Below are 26,436 nucleotides of genomic sequence, written 5' to 3'. Positions count from 1 at the left end.
TGCATGGGTGGAATGAACCCCATTTTGGGTTTGTGATGCACATAACTGGGAGGCGAGCAAAGGTGGCTTAAAAACTTATTGGTGATAGTGTCGTTGTTTACTAGCTCCGAGCTTGCCTTGGCCTGGGATGGCACACACCAGCTCAGCTGCAATGCAACCATGCAATGCGCAATGGGTCAGGGCGATCCTGTGCAGCTTTACTCAAAAGTAAGCCCCACTGAGTACAATGGGGCTTGACCCTTCCTTGGTAAGTAAGTGTGCAGACAAGAGCCGTGTCGAGGGTGTTCTGCTGCGTCGGTAATGACTTGTTTCTATTGTTATTCCTACGGTTAAATACAATCCTGTCAGGACGCTCTGGTATGTTTAACGTTCTCCTCCACTACAGCAGCCTTAGGACATGCGACTCCTTTACAGTTTGGGAACTGGTTTGCACAAAGAGAGAACCTGTTCAAGACAGGCCGCGACTCAAACGCTCACTGGTCACAAAGGACTCCTAGGTTAATCGTCACCTCTTTTCCTGGACAATGAGCCCACACCCAAGTCAAAGTCACTCCAGCAGTGGGTCCAGAAAAGGTTTAGGTTCTTTGTGCAGAAAAGATATACGTTCCGAGTTCCTTGATTCGTCTACTAGTCCGGATTCAGTTTATCAATACCAATCTTATGCTGATCCACTGTTTCCAGCTGGTGAGCACTAGCCAACCTCCCTTATGCATCTGGAAGAAAGTTCCACGGAATTCTACGAGACTTTCTCCCCCGGCTGCAAGTCTATGTGTATTTAATGTACTTGGGAAAAGCACCACCAAATATAAGGGAACTTCTTCTCAAATGCTCAAAGATTGGGCTGCACACCCCCCACCCCCCTTAGCTAACAGGTTACTACCAAACGAGAGGAAGAATGGACCCAAACCAATGGCAGTACTGTACAGCAGTTCAAAAGAGCTACTCCGCTTGCAAGCTTTGAATCTGGAATCCTCAAAGGGGTGTGAGTGGGAATCCGGATAGAAACTGTTTCTTTCTTGATGGGGGTAGGGGCGATTCTCTTGACCTGAGCCTGTGCTGTTGGCACCCATGCTCTCAAGAGGCAACATTACACACACACACGTGCACGCACGCATTTATGTTTAAAAACAAATATTAGGAAGAAATTGATTGTGGGTACTATCTATTTATTTGAGCGCTACCCACGGGTGTAGATGCAAACTACAGGTTTTGCCCTTTCTAGCTATTCAATGCGCAACGGTTTGCGCGCACACTGAGTGAAAATCAATAGTTTAGGCATAAAGGTGTATGTGAGTGTGTATAGGCTCGCCCAAACCCACAACCTGACTGATACCGAGTGGGCTGACTCCTATCCATGCAAGTATACAAGGGCATCTATGGATAATCAGCAAGCTTGTTTCCGAACAGGTTTCTACATTATGGAACGTGGGTCAGCTGATATGCCTGTTACGCGTAGGTGTGGGCGCGGGCATTCTATGCGCTGGTATCTTACATGGCTACGGGTCAAAATAGGTACAGAAATGCAATACATGCCTTCATTTGCAAGGGGGCAGTCAGACCCACAACCCAGTTAAAAGCGTAGTTTCATTGGGACTGTCCCCCCCACCTGATTCTTCGATAGTTAGTACCTTTATTTCAGTGGGATTTTATGCCACCGAAAATTGTATTTCTAGAGAGAAGCCTGCACCAGTTTAAAGCTAAATGCTGCTGCTTAAGTAGAATACAGGATTTATGCATTCACACGTAAATAGGTGTCTGTATTGGTATCCCCAAATAGTCACATATGCCTTTATATAAATATCTCTCCCCTCCCCCTTTCAAATCCTAAACAGGTTTACTTGGAATTAGTCACACAGATCAGAATAAAGCATACACCCAGCTGCCGGGTCCTAGCCATGTTTACTGTGAAGCAAGTGCTTTTGCTCCCGGTGAGGTTCACTTCCTAGTAAAAAGGCGTTAGATCTGATTGCACACGAGTGTTTCAAGGTGGGAATGAAACGTCTCTTTTACTCGGGTGCATATACACACGCGCGCGCGTACACGACGCTGCAATGCCAGAGGTGCAGTGACGTCCAGCCCCGCTGGTGAGGAGCCACGAGGATGGATGTTGCCAAAGGAACTGTTTGCCTTCGAAAATCCTGCCCCCACCCGCGCCGCCCCGGTTGTTTTCATTCTTCCTTTCTGAATACCTTGTAACGCTCTGCAATTGGGGTGAGGGTTAAGTAAACAAGTGCAAAATCTTTATAGGGTTGGGGTTTTGGGGGGAGGGATATGAAAAACAAAGCAACTTCCCCCCTTGCAAACTAGGATCAAGGAAGCCAGACACATTTTTAATGGTAAAATTCGAATATGTTTTTACTGGGTTTAGAAACAGTTCCTCTTTACACAAGGAGCGTTTTTCATATGACACCGCATTCTCTTATAAGTCGAAAGGGATGGTTTTATTTCAGAGTAACCAAAGCAGCGTGTGTGTGTGTGTTATTTATATAATATATAAACAAATAAGGCGACTGAGACGTTAGAAAAAAGGGGAAGTAATGCAGCTGAAAGCAGAGGCAAAATATGCAGAAAGTCAATTCGGGCGTGTTTTGTTTTGCTTTGTTTTTTTAACGCAAATAGCTGCGTCTCGAAATATTTTGATATCTACTACGTTTGGGATACAACTGGCGCGATTCTCCGGACAGTTCTCCTGCGCAAGGCCCATTGTAGCGTGTTGGGGACTCGTGGCGGTGGGGTTTGCGCAAGAGCGTTTGGCAGAGGATTGTGTCCTGTGACGTGCAAAAATGTCCATCCGAGGAAAAGTGCTCGGAGGCGCGGTGGGAAAGACCTGGAAGCGTGTTGGAGATGTAAACATTAAACACCACGGTCCCAATACATTCGCCTGGAAACAAGGGCGCTTAGTTAGAACTGAGGCGCCAATATTTTGAAGGGGGGGAAAGCACTTCCCCCTTGTTTATCAATCCGGATCCTGTGCATGTGCCTGGGTCCTACTACTTTCAAAGAGGCTTAGCCTAAAGGTTTGCACATTTATGTATTATTTTATTTATTATTACAAATGTAGAGGCCCTTCCTCCTCCTCAAAGGGGGCGTGGGCGGCTCAAAATAATAAAATTGCTTAGAAAGAATAGACTGCAGCAAAAGAATTCTACTTCAAGTAAACCAGATCATCCTTAGTTTTCAGAGGATACTCCTCCTTCCTCTTCCTCTCTCCTCATCCTCATCAGTTTTAATCGATCTTACCTGCACCTAGCTCCATCTGTAACAAAGCAATTGTATTATTTTCATCTAATCTAATATTTTCAAACGTGCGCGCTCGCATGTTACCCTATGCTTGTGTAAAAATCCAGTTTTAGGTCTAAGCTTTCGTAAGTACTGTGTGCGAAAGGCGGTTCACATATTTATGAAATAAATAAATAATTTGTTTGCAATGGCACATGACCTACAAGCAATGGAGATTTATTGCAAATAAATAAATAAATAAATAAATAAATAAAAGAACGATTTTATTGGTATGATGGTTATTTCCCCGGAGTTTGCATGGATTTACATCCTGGTTATATGAACAGAGTTCACTTGTAAGGATGCATTATTGCGGATAAGCGAATTTCCAGCTTTGGGTTACTGAAAACAATACAACCACTGGCATCATTTACTGGGATCCTCGAACTGTTAGTCAATACCTTCAAGGTTCTTTTTCTTCTTCTTTAAAAATGTGATCTATTGTTCCTCAAAGACCTTGAAAAGATTTTTTGGGGGGGCAGGATCTAGACAACCTTTAAGTCATTACAGCCCCATAAATATCAGTGGGAGAATTAAGCAAGTGCTTAAATATATCCTGTTTAAATCAATGGACCTAATCCTACGTACACAATACATGCAAGTAAGAGCCCTGTTTGAATTACTTCCCAGTAAGCTATCCCATTAAACAGTCGCAAGCTATGTAGCACAATGACTTGGAAGTAAATCTAGTTGACCTCAGTTGAAATGACTTTCCAGTAAATATGGGGCAGGACTGGACAGCGGAAGGACTTAAATTTGGCTGTGTTGTGAAACACGCGCATGCTCAGCAGGCTTGTACACAAGCACACACCATGCACATTTTCCACTGGCAAATGTTTTGTGAGCATGATCCAAACAATTTACCATGCGTTTGCGTGGATAGGACTAAATCCTGGGGAATGTAGGGATCCCTTCATAGGTTTAGTTTTCTTTTTTGTTTTGGCAGAAGATGCTTTATCGAAACTCAGGCTATTTTCTCCCATGTCCCTGTTGACGAACTGTGCCTAAGGTGCCTTAAGGTGATTGAAGAAGGCGGCCTGCTGGTTAATTTAAAAGACCCAAAGAACCACCTTTCAATCTGTAACGGAGACAGGTAGCAGTTTAGCTCCCCAGCAGCAGCAGGAGGAGAAGATGGGAGGGGAAGAATGCATTTTTGCCTCCCTTTGCATGGCGAAGAGAATTATTTTGCATAAATGGACCGTTTGCCATTCTATCGATATGGGGTCTTTCTCACCACCAATATTGTTCATTCGCTCGGTCTACTTCGCTTTCCTAAAACTGAACTCACTGAAGCATCCATCTCTTCTGCACTCGAAGGGAGAGAGAAGTGTGTGTGTGTGTATATGGTCTAGATTAAGAAACTATTTTGATACCAAGTTCAACTGTAATGGCAGACAGCAAAGAATGAGTGGCTTAGCTGCCTGGTGGAACAAGTAGATTTATTTTAGACAGGCATGAATATTTCAAAATTAATCAGGCCGACTATTACAGTGAAGGAAATTAAAGTGCAAAGCCCATTCCTTCCCATCCCCCGCCCCATAGTGTCGTGGCTAATATTTAATTTTCTCTTTAAAAAATGCCACCCCTTCTTTATTAGAATTGAAGGCGTGTGCGTAAGAGCCTTACAGCCTGTGTAAGAATCGAGCATCTTCTGTGGAAAAAGGCGGGGACAGACGGTCAGAATACGGGCTATTAATACGTTTGGATAATACAGTCTCTTTCTCCCTCTCTCCATCCCTCCCCCCAACTCCCAACACGCGACGAATGAAAGAACTGAACGTTTTCCCATACATCCTTTACGCGGATAGATCTGGAAGTTATTTCCAGAGATTCCGTGCCTTTCTGTACAGCTATGTTAGGAGGCACTACTGTGACTAGTGAGGACGGGACGACCAAAGATGAGTTGGCTGTGTTGACATATGAAACAAATAATAAAAAGAATTAAAAAGAGGACATTGTTTCATTGCACCCGCCTATAAGGACCATTGGAACATGGCAGCACCTAAAACATGCATTGGCTTTGTTGCGTTTTATAAACACGAAAGCAAATAACCCTTCATCCAGGGAAACTGATATTTCGACTTCAAAATAAGAAATATATAATTACTTTGGGTTTGGGTTTTTTTTTACGTGTTCTTTCTTCTTCTTGATCTCCATCCCCCCCCCAGACGTTGGCTTCAATAGCAAGGGTCCCCCCCCCTTTCTCTCATTCTCTTATTTTTAAATTTGGTTCGGTTTTATTTTGGAGAGCAACGTGCAATTTTAATAACTCCAGGCGAATACGCTGCCAAGAGCTCGCTCTCTCTCTGTATCCATCAGTCTCTATTTATTGTCCCATTTAATAGTAGTGAAGGGGTTTTTAATGAAAAGTTGACCGGCTACTTTACTTTCTCCAAATTCTGTAAGTTTCAGTTAAATCAATGGCGCCTTTTCTGCCTCCGCCTTCCTTCCACAACGTTGTTCTGTAAACAGCTCCAGTAACAGTTTAAGGCTGCAAACAAACTTTGATTCCTGCTACAACAGATGTCAGAGCTTCTTGAGTTTTGGCTGCGTCTGGGGACATCTTGTGATGTTTTTAGAGAACAGGACATGATCTCACATGGCGAGAAGCTCTTTAGTTCCTTAATCATTTCACGGTTCCTTCGGAGGCTTTCTTCCCACCTAAAACGTTTAGTTTCAGCTCACTGATCAGCTGCAAAGGCTCGACGGGGAGCGGAAGAGTTGAATTATTCCAACCTGCAAGCAGCCCCTTAAAAAAAAAAGGAAAAAAGTGGAAACTTTTTTTTTACCCCTCTCTGTCCATTTCACCAAGTCCTGAAAAATCAGAATGGAATTAGAGAAAAACTACACGACTCCCAGGACTGGCAGATCAGGTAAGGACTGAGATTATTCGTTTGAAATGATGGAAATGAAAACATTTTTTTAAAATAAAAAACATCTTAGGGTTTAACATGTGTTTCAAAAGCTATAGGCACATATACAGATAGAAAACCCCTGATGTTTATAGATTTATATAGAAAGGCTGCCCGTTTAAATAATATTACTCAGGCGTAGTCGCAGGGAAGTTCCATTGGGGTTACTCTGGAGTAAATTGTTGACGGACTGCATTTATTTCTCGCAAAGCACGTCCTGCCAAAAATCGGAGCTCTGAGTTTGAAGAAAATGCTATTTCGGGTGTCAATAAGAAGTTACGATTTAACCATACAGTGTGACTGCTATGTATGCGCCTTTTAGGTGCGTGGATGTACATATTCTGTCTGTCTGTCTGTCTCTCGATGTGCGTCTAGAATTTTCTTCAAAGAGGTTTATGTGCATAAATGTCCTGGAGACAAAGGCAGTAACCGGATCCAAAATATATTCTAAAACCTGGAAGGAATTTCAGCTGCCACATCGCTAGGATTTCTTTCTCGTTTGGGACTGAGATTTCTTTCTCTCTCTCCCCCCCCCCCCCGCAAGGCTGCTGTGAATACAGCTTGAAACGCCCAAGTTGCAACCTGCATGACCGGAAACGCTAGACCCTTTCCATTAAAAAAGTCAGTGGAAACCTCCTCTATGTTGGTTTAATTGGGGTGGCGCGGATCCGGCGCTAGAGACTTCAGAGTCGACCCGGATTATCTGAAGAGGTGGCACGGATGCTACTACTAGATCCAGGGTGCCTGCAGGCTGTCGGGCAGGAGAGAGCGAGCGAGAGAGACAGCAAAACGACCTGCCCGCCTGCCTGCCTTTTTTCTTTCCCTGTTCCCCGGCTACCCAATGGGCTGCTATGACTGCGGCCACTTTCGAGCTCTACGGCCTCTGCATACCAAATCCATAGATCTTTGGCTTCTGGAGCAGAGAGGGGTGGCGGTGTGTAAGGAGAGATTTCAGAGCTAGAGAGATATTGGGTCAGCAGCCGAAACAGGACATTTTTCGACAAGCCTTTTTCGAACATTAGGACGAGCCTGTCATGCGGCCTTTCCTGGGATCTTCCCAGCTCCTCAGGGTCTCCTTTCTCTCCTTCCAGCGGGAAAGCCCCAAAGCTTAACTCTGGGGGCGAGCGCGCGTCTGGAGAGTGCCCTGACAAGCTGTCTATAAATAATGTGATTTCAAGGCGATCGATGAGCCCTTTTATTAGTTAAATCGTCTGAATAATCGTTTCATCGATAAAGCATTTCATTGCTCTTAGCTCCGGGCCGGGCCAGGGTGGGGTGTTAGGGGGTCTGGGAAGGCCCACAAGGAAGGGAGGTGAAGAACTGGATTTTTTAAATATATATATTCCGTGCCACTCCCTCCGCCACCTGCTTCTCCGTTCCTCCGGTCAGCAATTCCAAAGGTGACTTGCATGCTGAGCACCAGAGACAGCCCTCCCCCTGTCCTCCTCCTCACCCCCGGCACAATTCGCTAGCCCGTCTCCCGGCCATCCGATCTCCTTCCGCATTGGTTGGGTCGGTGGGGCGGCGAGAGGAGGGGGCTGTCGGCGCAGCAGCGTCTCCGCGCAGTTCGCCGCGATCGATTACTTAGCAATTATTTTTGCACAGGGATGGAGCTGCGCGCGGGTTGATTCTCTGCGGGTTGCGAGGAGAGCTGGTGGCTGCTGCAGGCCAACGGGTCTTCTGAGCCTCAAGGCCTCTGTGTATGTGTGTGTAGGACAACCTGCGATAGAGATATCCCAACCCCACTGGGGAGATTAAAGGCAAAGGGGGGGGCGCGAAAACCCCACCCCGTCTCTCTCCTTGGAGCTGGTGGGGAAGAGATATTCTCGGTCCTTCTCCTCCCCCTACGTAATGTCGCCACCCGCGCCTGCTGCGCGCTGGCTGCTGGCTTGGCTTCTGGGGCCGCTTGCCAAGAATCTTTGCCTACCCGCCGTCGTACAAGGCGGGCAGTTGGTCCACCGCTCTCTTTCCCTGTTTGAAATCGCTGCTCGTCACTCAAGCACTCTCTGATTTTGGGGACGCAAGCTACGTCTCATTCCCTTAAACGTCGTCTCACGGCAAAAAGTCGGCAAAAACAAACTCCCCTAAGGTTGCGATGGCGCTGAGGAAGCGCGCGTAAAAGCGGCCAATGCGCACATTTTGGACACTTCGGGCCCTCTTCGGTTCCAAAGATCAGCCCAGGACAGGTGGATTTTAAGCCAAGTCGTGTCCCCCACTCCCGCCTCCAAATAGAGTGCGCCTAGGAAATTCTTCTCTGCTCTGGGAAGATCAGCTTGTTTGTTTGTATAGGGGGGGTAAAACGCCAGACATAACACGCTGCGTAAAGAGGGCGGGGAGGGTTGGCTGAAACAGAGCAAAGGTCATGGAAAGGTGACCCCCGAGGTGATAATGATTGGGGCACGTCGCAGAACTGTTAAAAAAAAAGCGGGGAGGGGGGAGAAAACATGAAGACGTATGGTAGTAGGATATTTTGCAAGAGGCGGAGAATACTTTTATAGAGTTTATTATGTTCATGACGCTTAATCGAGTAACATAAGTAGAAAGACCTACCCGGCAGGGTTTGCAAACCGCATGGGGACAATGGGTGGAGAAAGCAAAAGAAGGACTCATTTTGTATAGCCTACTCTTTGCTAAGAAGGAAGGGCTACTTTTCCATACTGAATGAAGTCTATCCCCCACTCTCTACTAGAAGCTTCAGAAGGATACATACAATAGTCCCCCTCCCCCCTACAGTCTTCAGATTATTTACTTCTGAGTCGACGCTTCGAGCTCCGTTTAAGCCATCGGGACTAGCTTGCAACTATCCTCTCAAGAAGGTGGCTCCATTACATTTCAGACGACGGGCTCAATCCACTGGGAGGTTCTGCGCAAAGCCCCACTGAAACTTAGGGAAGCGGCCCATGTGCAAAGCCTGCTCTTTGCCGTGGATTGTGTCTAGCCTCAGCCACTTTTCCCTTGGAAAGAGAGGGAAAGGCGTCATGTCAATTTTCCATATTTGCTCAGCCCAAGACCTGGTTATTTACTCCGAAGAAAAGTCCGCCGAGTTCGTGCCAGATTACAATAGGTGTTTCCTCCCCTCTCCCAGTAAAATTGAGCTAAATGTAAACATCCTTGGTTTTAAAGATCATGCTTAGGCTCAAATGTTCCTCTTCTGTGTCAATTCCAGACCTAGTACTTGGAAGGAAGACATATTCCTTGATTTCATGGAAGCGTGGCTCCAGGCCAGAGTTGCTGTACCGTGGCTGTGATTCTAAACATGCAAATGGGATCCTAAGCTTGTTTATTCGGAAATAAAAGCTACTGAGTGCAGATGGGTTTACTCCTTAGTAAGTGTGGCGAGGACAGAACCTAAAGGGACTTATGCTGCAAGGAAGCACCTTGGATGCAGGCCCCTTTACGCGCACGCAGCTTTAACAGAGCCCGTCACATCTACCCATGCTCCAAATAAAATAAGTAGGTCTGATTCTTCGTTCAGAAGGCCTATTTCAGACACAGCCCCCGCCCTAGAAAACCTCCAGCAGGACTGTGAGCTTGGTTGGGGACCGGGAAGTGATGCAAGTCCATGAGCGTGAAAACGTAGGCCAGGCGAAGCTCGATTGAGAGCCGCCCCGGATCGACGGCGTGGGGGCTATGGGGAGTTCACTTGTTCTCTGCACCGAAACTTTCTCTCTCTCTCTCCTTCATTGAGAACAACGCCGTGTTGATGGACAATCCCGGTGCCTCTCGTGCCACTGAATCCAGACAGTCTGTTAAGGGAGGCGCTTTTCCCCTCTGTGACCCGTGAAATAATCTATAGAATTGTTTACTTTCAGCTCTGATCTCACTGTCAAACACACTCCTGGGTGCAACACACGTGGGACCCACGCTTCCACTCTCGGCTTGGGCCATCCTGGGTGGGTAACATCGTTACTCGCCTCGCTTTGTAGGGTATAGTTCCTTTTCTGGTAAAAGAGAGAGAAGGGGGGGGGGATCTGGCTGTCCTTGAGGGCGGTGGCAGGAACCAGCCCCACCATTTAGCTATGGGAGAACAGGAGAGGGTGTGTTAAGCGGTATCTGGGGCCTATGGGCAGAAATCAGGGGAGATTTCGCCCGCAAAGGAAATGTGGGCAGTCCAGATTTAAGTGGAAGGGGAAATGTCGGCAAGGACCCGTCTTAAATCAATCTGGGAATGAGGGTGATGGAGGGAGATACTCATTTAGTGTGTTTGTTATTACATTACATGAACCAGGGACAGTGTTGATAACGGCAGGCGTTTCTACCTCAAAGGGCAAACTGTCAGCCTTGTTATTTTTTTATAGAAGTAAAAGGATTTGCTGCTGTGACGTACACGGTACATAAGGTGAGGATGGTGATAATGGTGATGAAGATGATAGCTGGTAGCTTGCAAGATACAGAATGGTCGTTGCTGCTGCTGCTGCTGCTATAGCTCTCTGCGTGCCTGGCACTTTAACAGAAGCAAAATATTCCTTGCACCGAGGACTGTACACTTTGCTTTTGCTCGGGGTGGCGGGGGAAGGCTGTCACTAACTGCGTAGAACCAGGGAGTTGGCCTTAGAGGAAAGTGTTCCTGAAGAATAATCAATGGTGATTATTGGAAACGCGGGTGTCTGTGTGGACTGCAGTAATGACACTGATGTGTCCCCCTCCCAGCAGTCAGGAAACGGTGAGCGACAATCTGACAATGCACAAACCACTTGCAGTAAAGGAGCTTGGATTAAAGTGATGACAGCAAGCGCGGATAACCTACAGGCCTACATCTCTTGAGTTCAGGTGTAACTGGATTGCGAGTCACGCGGGGAACGTGTGGAAGAAGATTGCCATCCGGGTTCTAAACATATTTACTCGCAAGCGGAGGATTTTAAAATGGAACTTAAAGGCGCGCACAGCATCCTGGTGCTAAATACAAATAGGCCGCGACAGACTACAGGAAAGCTCCTCCCCAGTTAAGCTTCTTCTCCAAATATTTTTGCGCCTTAGTGCTGAGTTCTGAGGGCCGAAGTTCTCCAAGCGTAAAGCTGGTGGCAACATAGGCATGGCTGAAAATATCTATCCCCCCGCTGTTTCACACTCCCTTGACCTACGCAACCACAATGTTATTAAAGGTAAAAGTAATAGCCTACTAATACACTGGCTTCAGTTTAGTTTAGCATGGAATTTAAAATCTCTCTTCCTCTCGTCTCTCAAACACACACACGCACACACACACACGCACACGGAGTGGGGGGGGGCTTGCAGGTTCCCTTTTCCATTCCAAAACAAACCCCGCGGGCTCCACTGCTCAACTGGCTACAGGGAAATACAACAGCAGATGGGCCAAAAAGTGAAAAGCGCGCCCTGCAATGCAAAAATGCGAAAGAAAAGGCGAAATATGAAAACGTTTCTTCCCAGGTTGTTGATTGTCTGAAAATGAGGGTTGATACAGAGTATCTCCTGTCTTCTTCCGTCCTACCTTCCTTCCTTATTTTGCTCAGGAAATCTTGTGGAGGCACGTGCACCCTGCCTTAACTTCAGAGAGATGATCTGCATATAATCCAATTAGTCTTGCTTTCTGTACAAACACAACGCGCCTGCAGCCAGATTCCCCCACCCCTCGGCCCGTTGTTCAACCTGCTTCAGTTAATATAAGAAAAAGAAAGTAAGAAGGTCAAGACTGGCAACAAATTAGGCGCCATTAACACCGAAGGCCATAGTCCATCAGGGAGGTTCTCCCATTGAAATGAATGGGAATAGTGCTCCCGCGCTGGCCTCGTTTCTCTCCATGAGGCTCGCTGCCCTAGTTTCGAAACGTTTACATTGTGTATGGGCGCGTTTTGCAAGGGAGAGAAAAGAAGGGAGCATGTGTGGTGGGACTTCTTCAAAAAGGATTCTTTGAAAAATCTGCCAAAGTTGCTTCTTTTCGTTACGAATGGCTGTGACTCACGAGTGGGATCCCAATCCACAAATTAAGGGGAGGTCTGGCATGAAAAGAGAACGGTTTGAGACCTATATTTCCTAATAGATCTCAGTCACCTGTGGCTTTCGAATTCTGGAGCCAGGATTCCTTGGGATATCTCATTTTCTGAATTCCCTCTTTGAACACCAGGACGATCTTAAAGCTAGGCGGTCGCTGGCAAAAAGCATGACTTTTTAAGTGGTGGCTCCAGCCCTCATTAATCCCTTCTCTAGGGTGTTCGCCACTGGTCTTGAGGCTCATGGTCAAGGTTATTATTCTGTTTTAAACGTATTTTCGTCGTTAACTCTGCTGCTATGGCTGCTTGCTCTTTTATCTCACTTGATTGCACGACGGTTGGTTTAGTAACTCAATGTATGTTTTTTTTGTGTGTGTGTAAAGCCCACACTGTTCAATGGAGCTTTCTTCCAGGGTAGTCTACAAAGGTTTGCAAATTTAGCTGTGGTGTTTTATATTCTCCTGCGTCTAGACAAAATGTCTGTACACTAATAGTAGTAGTAGTAGTAGTAGTGATGGTGGTGGTGATGATGATGATGATGACAGTAATAATACTAATACTAATACTTTCAATGGGGATAAGCAACGAAACCCCCTCCATGCATCTCCTCTGACTCCCCCTTTAAATCGGAGGGTTGCGTGAATCTCTCTCCAGCTTTATCTGTACGTGTAAAACCGAGCAGGATTCGTGAGGTTGAGAAAGAACTGTGCAGAAGGAGAGAAGTGCTATGCTCTGGATGAGGAGGGGGAAAATAAGCAGTGTAAAGACCAGTGTAAATTCTGCCTACTAAATCAGTGTCGACCAAACCACATATCCTGGGGCACTTTTAAAAAGTTATTTAATCGGAGCATTCAACACGCGCTTGGAAGGCAGCAGTCTGGGCACACCCTTAACTTGGGCTGGAAGCAGCAAAAGGATTAAATCAATGGGACCTAAGAGATGTGGTGGGTCGTAGTGCACATCTCTCCGGCTGAAATCACTGGGATTTAAAGTTGCTTAATGAATGAATGAAAATTGGTCATTAGAATGAAGACTCCATTGCTTTCAATAGGGCTTGGTTCCAAGTTAATGTGTCCAGCCATGTTGGTTGCAGAACGTGATCATTATCATTGCTGCTGTTCAGTTGTTGTTGAAGTGTTTCACCTCTCTAGCAGCAGTGCTAGAATGACCGGAGAGACAGAGGGTTTATATACTACAACATCTCTCTCACACACACATCGTCAGAGGACACAACGAGCGCTCTCTCACGCAGTTAAGCCTAAGCACTTGGGCTGAAGCTGTGAATTCCACTAATTTTAGCACGATTGAGGAGCTGGGTTCAATAAATAGGACACTGCCTTTAAATCAGCGGTTGCCTGATCCTCGTAGATACAAAGACGCGCGGAATTAGAGTCCTCTGAGAACGCAGTGTGTGTGTGTGTGTGTGTGTGTGTGTGTGTGTGTGTGTGTAAAAACTGGCCCTGTATTTTGTTATGGCAGCTCACACTGAGCATTATTTTGCAAACAGAGAAAGGGTAGAGGGGAAGGGAGGCCCCCCCCCCACTCCGCGATCACGCCCCTAACATCTCTGCTTTCTATTTAGTCGAGTATGTACACGCTATGCGAGCAAAAGTGAAGTCGACAGGCGCTTTAGAAGAACTTCGGCATCCTCACCAAATCCCATCTAGCTGTGACAAGCGCATTGGGGAGCTGAGCGGGGGCAGGGCAGGGCGGGGGGAATGAAGCCGTGCTACGCCACTTTTACAGCCCCACCACTATCATAATCCTAAACATGTTTGCTCACAAGGGGGTCTAGGAAAGTATTCGAGGCTTAAGCACGAGCACACAAGTGTGCTGTTCACACGACGTGGACGTTCTTTTCTCGAGGGCTTCCAGTGCCCAAGGCGTGGGGGTAACAAGCCCACGAACGAAACTGCTCTAGGAATGGAAAGACATTGTATTTCGACATGCTGTGAAAGAGCCCTCTCGGTCTTTTTTTGATCTGGGGTGGCTCATTGACATACGGGTGTCACCCCTTCATACTGTAGTGATGAATGTGCCATGCGTGTATATATTGCGCTTGGGTGTTTGCATTCAGAACTGTGCGCGTGTTTTTCCTCCAAGGATGTAGGCTATCTTGACTTTCTCCCGAATAAGCTTGTATGGAATTGGGCTGCACATGAGCGTAGCCAGGATTTTTTTGGAGGGGGGCAGGCCTTTTGTTAGGGGGGGCAGAACCTCAGTGTGCTCTCTATTTTTTATTTTTATTGATTTTGGGGGACAGCTGCCCCTCCCTTCCCCCCCCTTGGCTATGCCCATGGAGCAGCATCTTAGAGCTAAGTCTATCAGGGCTTTGCCCTTGTAAATTTCCCAGCACCTGCTTTGAAAATTAAAGGAGAGAGTGTATTTGACCCCCCATTCCCCCCCACTTGCACCTACAACCGATTTCTGATCGACATTTGCATTTCTGATCTCCATCAACTGAGGTCCTTTTAAGACATGGAGCACAAGGGTACCCTCTGGCTGAATCTGAAACATCAGGCCAAACCGGTGCCTGGAACCTGGTGGCTTATAATGTTATGAGAATCCTTGGAATATATTACTCCTTTTGCCCCTACAAAGAACCTTGATTGAGAGTCATTTCCGTTAAAGAGGTTTGAACCTGACCAGTTAACATGCATGGACACAGCATGGGAGTGGAGAAGGAAAAGAAACGGAGTTTGGAATTATTTGTATCCAGCTTAGTCAAATGACCCGGAAAAGCTGTCTGCGGCCACATGACCCAGAAAAGCTGTCTGCGGACAAACGCAGGCTCCCTCGGTCAATAGAGCAAGATGAGCGCATAACCCCAGAGTCATCCACGACTGGACCTAATGGTCAGGGGTACCTTTACCTTTAAACATGATACACATACTGTGCAATCCTACAAGTGTTCACTCAGAAATAAATCTCATTGTGTTCAGATGAAGCTTACTTCTAGAAAATTGTGCATAGCACTGCAGGTCTAGGAAGTTCAGTGGGAATCAATGGGATTTTGTTTGCAAGTAAATGTATTTAGGATTGGAGTGTCACTGTTCCCACTCAAATCAGCGAGCGAGGCAAAAACGGAGGACACATCTCTCCCTTCCTCCCTCTCTCACAAACACACTCACACACTCTTCTATGACCAGGTCTAAGCAATACCAGGTAAGCACCAAATCCCAGGACCTTGCAGGTAGGAAGCCACCTAGGTGGAGAGAGGACTCCATCCAAAAACTTTGTTGTGAGGAATGTGCAACCAGGGTAAAGGAAGGTTTGCCAGACTGGAACTCCCCCTGCTGCTAGTTCCATAAGGCTGCAGCAGTGAGTTGCCCACCATCACAAGGAGGGTTGGATGGACTTCTTTTTAGATCCGAGATATTGTTAGAACTGGCACGAGGGACTTGTTCCCCAGGTGGATATTTTGGGAGGAAAGGCCTAGAGGACTCGAAGTTTACAACCCTGGGAACGTGGAGAGGCAGATCTGGAAGGCTCTATTCGCAAGCCAACTGAGCAAGAGCTCTTGGGTGGGAGTGAATTGCTAGCCATTGAGGTCAGATAAAGCTGGTTGCTGCAGTGGGAGGCTGGAGTACAGGGGTGTTGATGGGATTTGATAGGTGACATTTTAACAAGGATTTTGGTGTTTTGGAATGCACCTCTTTATATTTAAGAGCCCACTGAGGCCAGTGGCCTCTCCGGTCTAATGCCTTGTTCTCACAGTGGCTAGCCAGATGTCTGTGGTAAGCAGGACCTCAGCACAAAGCACTTTCCCAACCCGTTATTCCCAGCAGCTGGTATTGAGAGGTGTGTGAGTGTTTCTGTTCCTGTGTGAATGAGGTATATTCCCTCTGACAGTGGAGGTAGAACATACCCATCAGGGCTAGTAGCTATTGACTGATAACCTTTTCCTCCTTGAATTTATCTAACCATCTTTTAAACCTACCCAAGTTGGTGGCATCACATCTTGTGAAAGTGAATTCCATAGTTTTAACTATGCACTGCATGAAGAAGTACTTTCTTACTTCACATACATACACCTAAGTGGCTTTTTTACCTAAGTAAAGCATATACAGTGGTACCTCGGGTTACATACGCTTCAGGTTACAGACTCCACTAACCCAGAAATAGTACCTTGGGTTAAGAACTTTGCTTCAGGATGAGAATAGAAATCGTGCGGTGGCAGCGCACCAGCAGCAGGAGGCCCCATTAGCTAAAGTGGTGCTTCAGGTTAAGAACAGTTTCAGGTTACGAACGGACCTCCGGAACGAATTAAGTACTTAACTCAAGGTACCACTGTACTGAAAAGAACTCATACAGGTGTTTGAAAACACTGATACCACACAGGTATTGGCTGTGACTTCCTGCTAATTGTACACTCAGTAGAAAACAGATATGTGACTCTGTAATGTGTGAAAACAGGCTGCAGAATCCCTTTAGAAGTGATTAAAAACCACTAACAGTTCCATAGGAGCCAACTTCTAGGGGCTGAGGTCCCTTTGGCCCCCATAATAAAATATTTGAGGGAGCTGGGGCCCTCCCAAGTTGATAGGCAGTTACATTCAAATGGTGTGCGCGCCACATTTTGTGATTGATTGTGCAGGGCAGGGCTTACCTGAGTCCCCCAATATTTTATTCAAATTGGCACCCCCTGAACGATGCAACCCTTTGTGTGCCTATTCCAGAGCAAAATTATCAAATGAATGTGCATAGGATTGCAGCCTAAATTAACTTAACAATGGACTTAAATCCAATGTGTTTTTGATCAGCTGTTTTGTGGGTGGTGGCCTAATGTCGCTGAACTCAACTGATTCAAAACAGAACCTTGAATGCAGTCATTCCCTTTCCTTGCTGAATAAACTGTTATTTTTAATTAATGTCCAAGAACATTCTATTATAACAGCAAAGTGAGGATTTGAAATGCCTAAGGCTGTTGTTGGCCTTCCTTATGCAGGACACGGGCTGTTTCTCCTAACGTGGGAGCAAAATTAAACAGTCCACGGTGAGGCTTAGCTTTAGAAATAATCAGACATAAACATACTCTAAAAAGTCACTCTCAGTCTGGACAAAAGTCAGCCCCATGTTTTCTTCAGGAAAAAGAGACAGATTTGAGAACTGATGCACATACAGCTTGCTGAAAATTCTGGCAAGGCGCTGACATGGAGTGGAGGGTAATATGAAATGGTTAGCATTGACTCTGGTGAGAGCATATGGGTGCAGCAAGTTTGTATGGGGAGAGGCGTTCATCAATGACCGGAAGAAAGTGTCCAAGCTTGAATACAAAAGGGAACCATCTTCAAAGGCTGTTGAGCTGGGAAAGGGGGTGGGGGAAGAGGGAAAGAAAAGAAAACCGAGACACTGGTCTCTGTGCCCTGAGAGATCTTTGTGTTGTTTCATTTTCTCTCCCTTTTCCTCACCTAAAGTTCCTTGCAAATGAATACACGTTGAAAATTCACAGCCTGGTTCATATCCCACTCACAACGAAAGCACACTTGAACTTAAGAATACCATTTGACTGTGTTTTGTGGAAAGGGTGATCAGAAGTGATTTTGCAGCGGAAAGAGGCCTAGAGGAACTCACTCTTACAGTGGGTGTCTCCTCTCAAGGTCCTTGACAAATGCGGTTTGGGGTTACTATGGAGCTGAAAGATCACATTCTGAGACGTTTCCTTTCCTTTGTAAAAGTGCCCTTCACCCTCTGTTGTTGTTATTTAAAAACATGCTTCTCTGAGCTTTAGATCTAACTAGGAGTGTCATTTTAGATTTCATTCACACTGTGTGGGGGGGGGGAGAGGGAGAGGGAGAGAGAGAGAGAAGGAGCAGATTCAGTGGCAACATTTAAGGAGCACAGGATAGCACCCTGCATTTCAGACAGATGAACTACATGCTAACATGAGGTATAAAAGTAACATGCCAATGATCTGAAGAAAATTGTTTCTGGCAGTTAGTTTATCCAAGAGCAGGCCTTTGAGTCGTGCTCCCTCTGATAATCCTGCCAAACATACTCTGCCCTGCAAGAATCAAACACTGGCTATTTGATATTATATTCAATATTCAATATTGAATACATTAAATACTTCTGCTCAGAAGTAAGTCCCAATGGTTGAAATGAAAAAAAATATCCAGTACATTTTAAGACAATTTTTTGGTGAATTTTAAAATGCCTTATTATATCAGTATATCAGCCATACTCCTTTTGTTTAAGTCAACGGATCTGTGGCTTTGCCATAGGGTATAGGCCCATTTAATGTAACCACAGTAGAAGCCTAGTGAGTCAGTTTACCTGAAATATAAGTGATTTGTAAGGACAGCCAAGTGGCCTTAAATTTGAGGTGGTGTGTGTGTGTGCCTCTCTAAATGACATCCCTGGGCTTACTCTATGAATGAAACATAAGATCAAATAAACAAATAATTAGTCAAAGCTGCATGTGAAAAAAGCCCACCCCTGATAAAACGCACAGTTGGAGGGCTATTTAAACAGCGAGGCAATTGTCTTTCTTGTGTTTCAGACCATATGTGATTATTCCTTAAGTTTACCTTCAGCCACCAGAAAAGCTCTTTAAAAACATGCAGCTTGGTTTGTAAATGCCTGGGAGTCAGACCTTTTAGATAGGTTCAAAAGCAGATCTTTCCTATGAGTCTTATCCAGCCCACCAAAAGATACCCCCTCACACTCCACCAGTACCACAAAAATCAGAAATAGAACTCCCATATACTCCAGGAGAACCCAAGAGCTTCCCTCAAAAGGGAGAAAACTCCTATATACTATCTTTACTCAGAGACAACACCTACCCAGACCAGTGGGGTGTGGAGTTTGTCTAAAAATTGTCTTTGGCTTGTGCTTCTTATGGAGAGAGGGACACTCTGCAAACATAATGCATAAAAGCAAACACCCAGAGCACCAGCTCCCCATTTCCTACCCTGCCCATCCAGAACTGTGGTCTTAACCATGGACTGGGCGCTTTGCCTCTCCCGCTGACATCCATCGAAAACAAATAAGCAAGAATTGGTTTAAGGACTACAAAGCCATCTCTGAACTTTACTCACACACAAACTCCACCACTCTTTTCAAAACACACAGACCGTTCCCAACACAATGGAGGGGGAACAGGTTATTGGCAGTGGTTAGGGACAGCCGCTGTCCAGTGAATCTGAATGGCCTAAGATTTAAACTGTTCTAGCACTATTTTTGCAGCTAGTATTAATCCGGGCACTACCATAATATTAATGGACCTTGTGGCATTTACCGAGAATTCTGTGGACGGATTCTGGGCTTCAAACTGCAGGTGAGGGGTGGGTGGGTGATGGTTTTGTTGACCCCTGTCCTCACGTAAAAAAAACCCAGCAACAGCGCCCGAGGACTGGTGAGCTAAACTAAGTCTTTATCCATGATATGCTAGTTTTCTGTGTGCAGGCAGAAGTTGGGGCGGGGCGGGGTTAAATTTGTGGGAAAGTGCTAAAAAATGCAGTCCTCTTACTCTCACCATTTTAAGCTGCAGTCCTAAAGAGCAAGCTGGGAACTAAGTGGGAACGTCTGAATAGAGGCGCTTAGGATCCTCGCTGTCTTCCAGTCGACCCTCTAAACCTGCATACCTTTTCGAGCAGCTCTTGTCAGTCTGATCATTCTTGGGGATGCTTGAGGACGGGTGGATGACCATCAGAAAGAGAGATAGGCGTGTGTGCGTGTGTCCTGATTTCCACTGTCAGCAAGGGGCCAAGAAGAAGCCACACTTGTGACGCCTCGCAAGAGGAAGTTCTGTCCTTCAGATAAGCCAACTTTGGCTTCTGACACCGCCCTCTTTCGTCCCCCTACCCTTCTCCCTATGGGCTCTAATTCGTCGCCACTTCAGCGTCTCCCCGGAGAGACTCGCCTCTTACGATTTCCGGGAAATTCGCTTCCTGATCAGGACGATTAGGATCGCAGCTTGGTGCGCCCTCGACCTCCCTCAGCTATCGATCTTTGCGCGCACCTTGGGGCGATTAATTCTGGAAGTACTCTGGAAAGAGAGGGGGGGACAGGGCCTACTTTCGAAGGCCTCGCGTTAGGAGTGAATTTCCCCACCGCCTCACAAACAACACCCCTAGATCCTTGCCAGGCGGACTCATAGTGGTGGGACGCGCAAGGTTCTCGCGCTCATCCTCGCTAACTGGGAAAATGGGGCTGTTTTTTCCATCCTTGCATTGGATGGGCCGGCCGGCGGGGAAGCAGCAGCATCTTTGCTGGGAATGTTCCTTTCTGCCAAAGCCTCGTGACCTTTGCTGCCGCTTTTCGCTAAGTTTGGAGCTCTCCATGCTTAAGATCTGCTTGAGCAAAAGCTTTAATAGCTTCTCATGCCGCTGCGCACAAAAAGGTCTGTCCTCAGGCCTCCTCGCACACAACACTGCTCAGTCACAGCAACCCGAGATATCAAGAGCGCCATGTTCAATAGGCCAACCTATAGATGGAGGAGCACCTCTTCATGGTGGGGAAACGTGCGCACAATTTGGGGGCCTTGCTGTCCACATTTCACACAGGGTTTTTCAGTGATCCTTTTTGCTTGCGTCTTTGCTAGGTGTGTGCGTTACATTTTTGTGTGTCAAGACATACTGTGAATTGTACCCTTTGGTAACAACTCTTTGTTCAGACAGACACAGAAATGTAGCCTGTGTTTCTTTGCTAAAGGGACCCTTTCGAAATCGCCACACTATTAACTGCAGCTGTAGAAAGAAAGGCATCCTGGGAGGACGGTGTGGGTTTTTATTTTTATTTTTAAAGGAACTCCCAGACATGACTGCAGCTGAGCAAGAGGCATTCAGATCCAGCTCTGTTAGAGTCAATGGGGTTTTTCCTTCTGATTCCAAGGATGAGTCGTATCGACGTAAAACGATACTTACTGGTTTTTTGGCGTGCAATCTGGGAGTGACTGTGCCTGCGGCCGCAAATATTCACCTGTGCTCCTGTAGCAGAAAGGAGTGCAACGATGTATTCAACTAAACGCAGTACACTGCTAAGTGTGCATTTACGATGCTTTAATTAGGTGCAAACGCCCATTGATACAAAAACTTATATTACATCTCAGTGATAATGCTATGCTATCTTGAGCGTGTACGTATGTATACTATGTGAAAACAGGGGAAATATAAAATGGCAGTTATACAAGACATAAGCATATTCACATATAGAAGGCCATGAAGGTTGTATAGGCGCAAGCACGTCATATGACACCTTGAGTCATATGACCAATATTGCTCTGTGTGTTTTCCATCACGTGTACCACAATGTTTTAGGTGCAGACACTGTTATGCCTATTATATTACAGTAAATACAGGACAGCAGAACAAATGTGGGTATGAATGTGTGTTCACACATATCCAGGCATAAAATCAGGCGCTGTCCCCATTTGCCTGTAGCTTACTGCGAAACACTTGCACTTGGAAGCAAGTCTCATTCATTAATTTCTGTGGAACTTCGGCGGTGCATTCGGATCCTAACGATGTTCATGCAGAAGGAATTCATTTTATTTCTTATTTGGGGTTTCAGTAAGTCTTAACCCCTTAACCATATACCTTAACAGGGCTGTACGTTGTTCCTCGCTTCAGAGGCGCGCGCCTGTATTTCTATGCACATAGGAATATTTTCAAAATATTACCGACAATGCACGGGGATCCAGTCCTCGCGTTTTTATTTTGTTATTTTCCCCACAAAGTAGAATGACAAAGAGCATAGTTACTTAGTTCTGCCATGCATATGAAACCATATCCGGTAATAACTGTACATTTCATGAATTCTGAATAAAGCAGGCGAAAAGAGACCGTATCGAGTCACTTTAGGGCGGCGAGTCATGTGCTATTTCTAAAGCCAAAGAGACGAGCGAACGAGCGGTTGCTCCCTATATTTAATGATCCTTATCTCGCTTCTCTCATTTTGAAGCCCGCTTTATAAAAAGGAGCACTCTGATTTTATATATTTATCTCTCTGTGTGTAGCTACAGTTTTAAAAACAATCGCAATAGGGTTGTGTGTTTTTTTTTAAAAAAAAAGACTTAAAATGTTCACACACCCGTCTTAATGGGGTTTTACTAAAATGCATACAGTGACAAGTGGGACTCACTTGCTACTGGAGAGGGAACAAGTTCAGGACTGGGCGACTAGTGGAGGCCTTTCGTTGCGCGCAGGGCACGAGTGGATCGCGTCCTCCGCCTCAACCGCCTGCGTCAGTGGCTAGGGCAGCCCTGAGGCCTCTTGCGAGACGGGTTTCCCCGGCTGTTGATGGGAGTTCAATGGCAAAATCGATGAGGTCGGACTTGGCAGGTGGTGAGACGGAAGGAGACGCGCTTGGAATTACCGGCGGGCAGCGGCGTCTCCAGGCGAACCCAAGACCCTCCCTCAAAAGGGAGCGAACTTTCCTAACCTCTGATGAAAGGAAACAAGTTCCTTTCCCCGAGCACCAGTGTCCCAGCTCCTCCCCACACACCCCGCTCCATTCTCCGCGCCCGGGGAGGACGTTCTGGAGGCTCCCTCTATGGGGACCGAAGGAACACAAGGCTGGAGCTGAGAGAGGCTTGCAGATGCTTGGCTGATGCTCTCCATCTCCCAGCTCAAAGAAAGGGGCGACACAAAACACATTTCATTCTCCAACACACATGTAAGTGTGCTCTTATTCCAGGGGTACCTTTGAATAAAACAGGGGGGGCAGGTAAGCCCCGCCCCGCATAATCGATCACATGCACGCACACTATTTGAATGGCAATGCCCATCAACCTGGGAGGGACCCGTCCCTGCCCCCTCAAATATTTTATGGGTGTGTGTGGGGGGGGGCCCGAAGACCTCTCAGCCCCTAGGAATTGGCTCCTATAGCTCATTCTCTCTCTCTCTCTCTCTCTCTCACACACACACGTGTCAAAACGGATAAGTATATATTTAGCTCTCTCGCGCGGGTTCAACTGCACGCAACGCAATCCTGCAAGTCTCACACCTTGCGCACAGGATTGCAGGCATAGACACACGTTCGTACACAGGCAATACTTTCAGTCAGAACACATTCTTATACACAAATGCCAAGGCAGGAGGAAGTACAGGGACATTTTCTAAGGCCTGGTTCACACATGCAGCGCGCATCAGCTTCCTACATGACGACACTTGATGAGTGACGTCTGAACGTAGAGAAGCATCCTGACGCGGGGCGGAAAGTGAAGCCCCGTCTGCGGTGATAAATCTGAGGTAGCCAATCTTCACCTCCTGAAAATAATGGCTCGACGTGGCAGCTAGCAAGGGGAAAAACAAACCTTTCAGAGGCTTACAAATGTAAGCAAACATTTTTAGATGCGCTTCTCTCTCTCTCTCTCTCTCACACACACATACACAAAATCACACATTTCCACAAGTGAACCAGGAAACGGAAGCTTTCAATGTTGGGGAGCCGGGGCGGAAGGTTTCTTCTCCCGCACAAAAAGGACAAGCCTTGAATAATGGGGACAGGAAGGAAAGGGACAAATGAAATGCACAGGCCCACTGCCTGCCCTTAATGAGCAGCCCCCTCCCTTTCTCTCCCACCTCTCCCATATTGTGTTTTGATCAGCCCCGTCGAGACCCTTCGCAACCCCAAGTTCAACTCCCGCCCAGCTCAGAAACACATCAAAGCCCGCATTGACCCCACTCTCGGCTTCCGCGCGTGTGACGGCTCCGGCATTTTGCTGGAGATTTCACTTTTGCTGGAGAAAAGGAGAACGAAACAAAAGCTCGTGTGTGTCTGTGTGTGTTTGCGATGCCGGCCTCGCGAGCAGCAATCTTATATGCACTGCTTTGGGTTTCACGGGATCCCTTGTATTCTGCGGGATTTACTTCCGAGGGTCGGGTTCCACGGGCTGCCATCCTAAAGGCGTTTACTTGAGCGTAAGCCCTCACTGAGGGCAAGACTTCTGCATATAGTCCGGCTACGAGGGGCTTTGCTGATTGATACACGCACCCCGGCACTATCCCCCCCCCCGCAGTTGCCTTCATCAGCCCTCTTGCTTCTTACAGACCCACAGTCGCTCGGGGCAAACACCCCCCCCCCCCAGCCCGCCATCCCCTCCAGTTTGTCAATGAATCCGCCTCCCCCGCGGGGCTCCGCCCGCCGCCCTCGCTGATTGCTCCGCCGCTGGCTAATCAGGCGCCTCCTCCCCCGCCGCCCCCGCCTTCGCTTCGCCCCCTCCCCTCGGAGCTCCCCAGCCCCGCAGCCAATGCGCGCAGGGCCGTAACTTTACTTTTCTGATTGGCGCTCGGCGAGCTGAGTGACGGGCCGGCCCGGCGGCAGCGGCCGGCAGCGCTTGCCCTCCCTTGCCTCCTTCCCTCCCCCCCCCCCCGCCTCGGGCTCCCAGCAGAGGCTGCAGCCCCCCGCAGCCGCTGTCCACACGAAACTGGGTCCTGAAAGCTGCTTTGGCCGAGAAGCGCGCTTCTCCGCTGAGGGAGAGCGGGCGAGGGAGCCGCAGGACTGCGACGGCCGGCCGAGGAGGAGCGAGCGAGCCCGGCGCTCCTGAGGAGAGATTCCCTCAGGCGCCTGGAGCTTGAGCGCCCAGGTGTGTGAGGGAGAGAGAGGGAGCGCGAGTGCGCGCGCGCGGAGTGGGTGGGTGAGGGGACCCTCCCGCGAGAGCTGGCCAGGTGGAGACACACGCGCGCACACACGCGCGCCAGCAGCACACAGGCGCGCAACTAGAGCCGGCTCCCTTCGCGAGAGAGAGAGAGAGGGAAGCTCCCTCCGCAGCCTGAGGCGGGAGAGCGCACGCGCGCGCTTGGCCATGGGAGAGCCGCGACGCCGGGCGCCCGAGGAGCGCGGCAAACTTTAAGCGCGCGCGGAAGTGGGCGCGTGAGGTGGCCAAGCGCGCCGCGAGCAAAACGCCGCCTCCCTCGCTCCCTCCCGCCTTCTCTCTCTCGCTCCCTCTCCTCGTCGCGCGGCGGGGATGCCGCTGGCAGGCTCCAGCCGCCGCCGCCGCCGCCACCGCCGCTTTCTCCTCACCTCCTCTGGCGCCTCTCCAAGCCCAACTTCCCGCCAACTTCGGGGGCTCTGAGGGCGCCCGGCCGACGGAGGTCGTCGCCTGCCCGGTGGGAGAAACCAAAGGAGAAGGGGAGAACGGACTTCTTTCCTCCGCCGCGCGGTTCTCCTCAGGACTTGGGACGCCCGCCGAGCGAGACCCGCAGACGTACGCGCCGCCGAGGGAGACACCTGTCCGTAGCCTTCGCGCCCTCTCTGGGAAAGAAGCCGTCGCCTCAGAGCCGTCGCCGGAGCGGAGACCTCCAGCTTGGCTTGCCGGCTGAGGAGACGGCGGAGGAGGGCGGCGACGACGACGGAGGGGGACCCGCTCGCTCGCCCCCAACGCGCCACCTCGCCTCAGACAAAAGACTGACCCGGGGCACTTCCCGCCCCCTGAGGTAGCCCTTGCCTTCGTCGCGGTGGGGAAAAAGAAAGGAGATGTCCGTTGAAAAGTAGCCCCCGTGGATCTTGGCAGCTGACCCGTCCCTGCCCGCGTCTCTGCCTCTACCTTGGACGACCTCGGACTTGAAGAAGCGCTGCCTGTGGGGAGACTCTTCCCCCCCCCAGCTCCTCTTCATCTTCATTTTCCCCCTTTCTTTTTTCTTCTTCTGAAGCACCGGACGGGATTGATGGCTTTTTCCTCCTGGAGGTGGGAGAAATAAGGCTTCCTCCGCCGCCGCCGCGCAAGCCCGAGCCTCGTCGGAGCCCGGAGGCGGCCGAGCCTGGCCAGGGGGACGCGGGGGGCGGGGAGGGGGGAAGGGCGACTCCGGGGCGCCCGGCCTCGAGCCCCCCCGAGCCCCTTCCGCTGCAGAGGAATAACTTCCGCGAGGATTGCCGTGCTTCTTGGGCTCCGGGCTCCGAGGGGGAGCTTCTTGCCTTTGGGAAGTCGCGCGGGGTGTTTTTGTTTCCGATTTGCAGCCGAACGACATCCCTGCCAGCGACCCTCTGCTTGACCTTTCCACTCGAAAAAACAAACAAACTCACCCCCCTTGCCCCAGACACAACAAAACAAAAAGCGATCCCAGGGAGTTTAGCTTAAGGTGACCTGAAAGCAAAACAAAACAAAAGCCTCGAGCTCCGTGGATCGGCTGCCCAGATGGAAATACACTGTAAGCACGACCCGTTTGCAGCGATGCATAGTAAGTAGAGGCGGCTGGTTCCCTTTCTCTCTGTCTCTCCCTGTCCCTCTTTCTCTGGCGTAGAAGGATTGAGCTGGCCGCCGTGCCTTCGCCCCGCTCCCCGAAGTGGTTTAACTGGGAGGTGTGGGAGGGAAGGAGGAACGGGCTGCGGGGCCGGGGATGCCTTTGGCCATTGCT

The 26,436-nt window shown here is 48.4% G+C and overlaps 1 protein-coding gene across 6 annotated transcripts in view; it reads left to right on the top strand.

Moving 5' to 3' along the window:
* Positions 1-6,072: 6,072 nt before the first annotated feature.
* The window catches only part of PAX5 (paired box 5), a 215,839-nt gene continuing 195,475 nt past the window's right edge, over positions 6,073-26,436 (top strand). For 2 of the 6 annotated variants that reach the window (XM_053372049.1, XM_053372050.1), the window contains exon 1: positions 6,074-6,152. In XM_053372049.1, coding sequence (XP_053228024.1) covers positions 6,107-6,152 — 46 coding nt within the window. In that variant the 5' untranslated portion in view covers positions 6,074-6,106. Of the gene's footprint in view, positions 6,153-25,897; positions 26,260-26,436 lie in introns of those variants that run through there. The other 4 variants (XM_053372046.1, XM_053372051.1, XM_053372047.1 and 1 more) reach the window with 4 other exon arrangements.

This window comes from Podarcis raffonei, chromosome 17 (assembly GCF_027172205.1).
Source record: "Podarcis raffonei isolate rPodRaf1 chromosome 17, rPodRaf1.pri, whole genome shotgun sequence".
NCBI lineage: Eukaryota > Metazoa > Chordata > Lepidosauria > Squamata > Lacertidae > Podarcis > Podarcis raffonei.
This window is presented reverse-complemented; position numbering and strand designations above follow the sequence as displayed.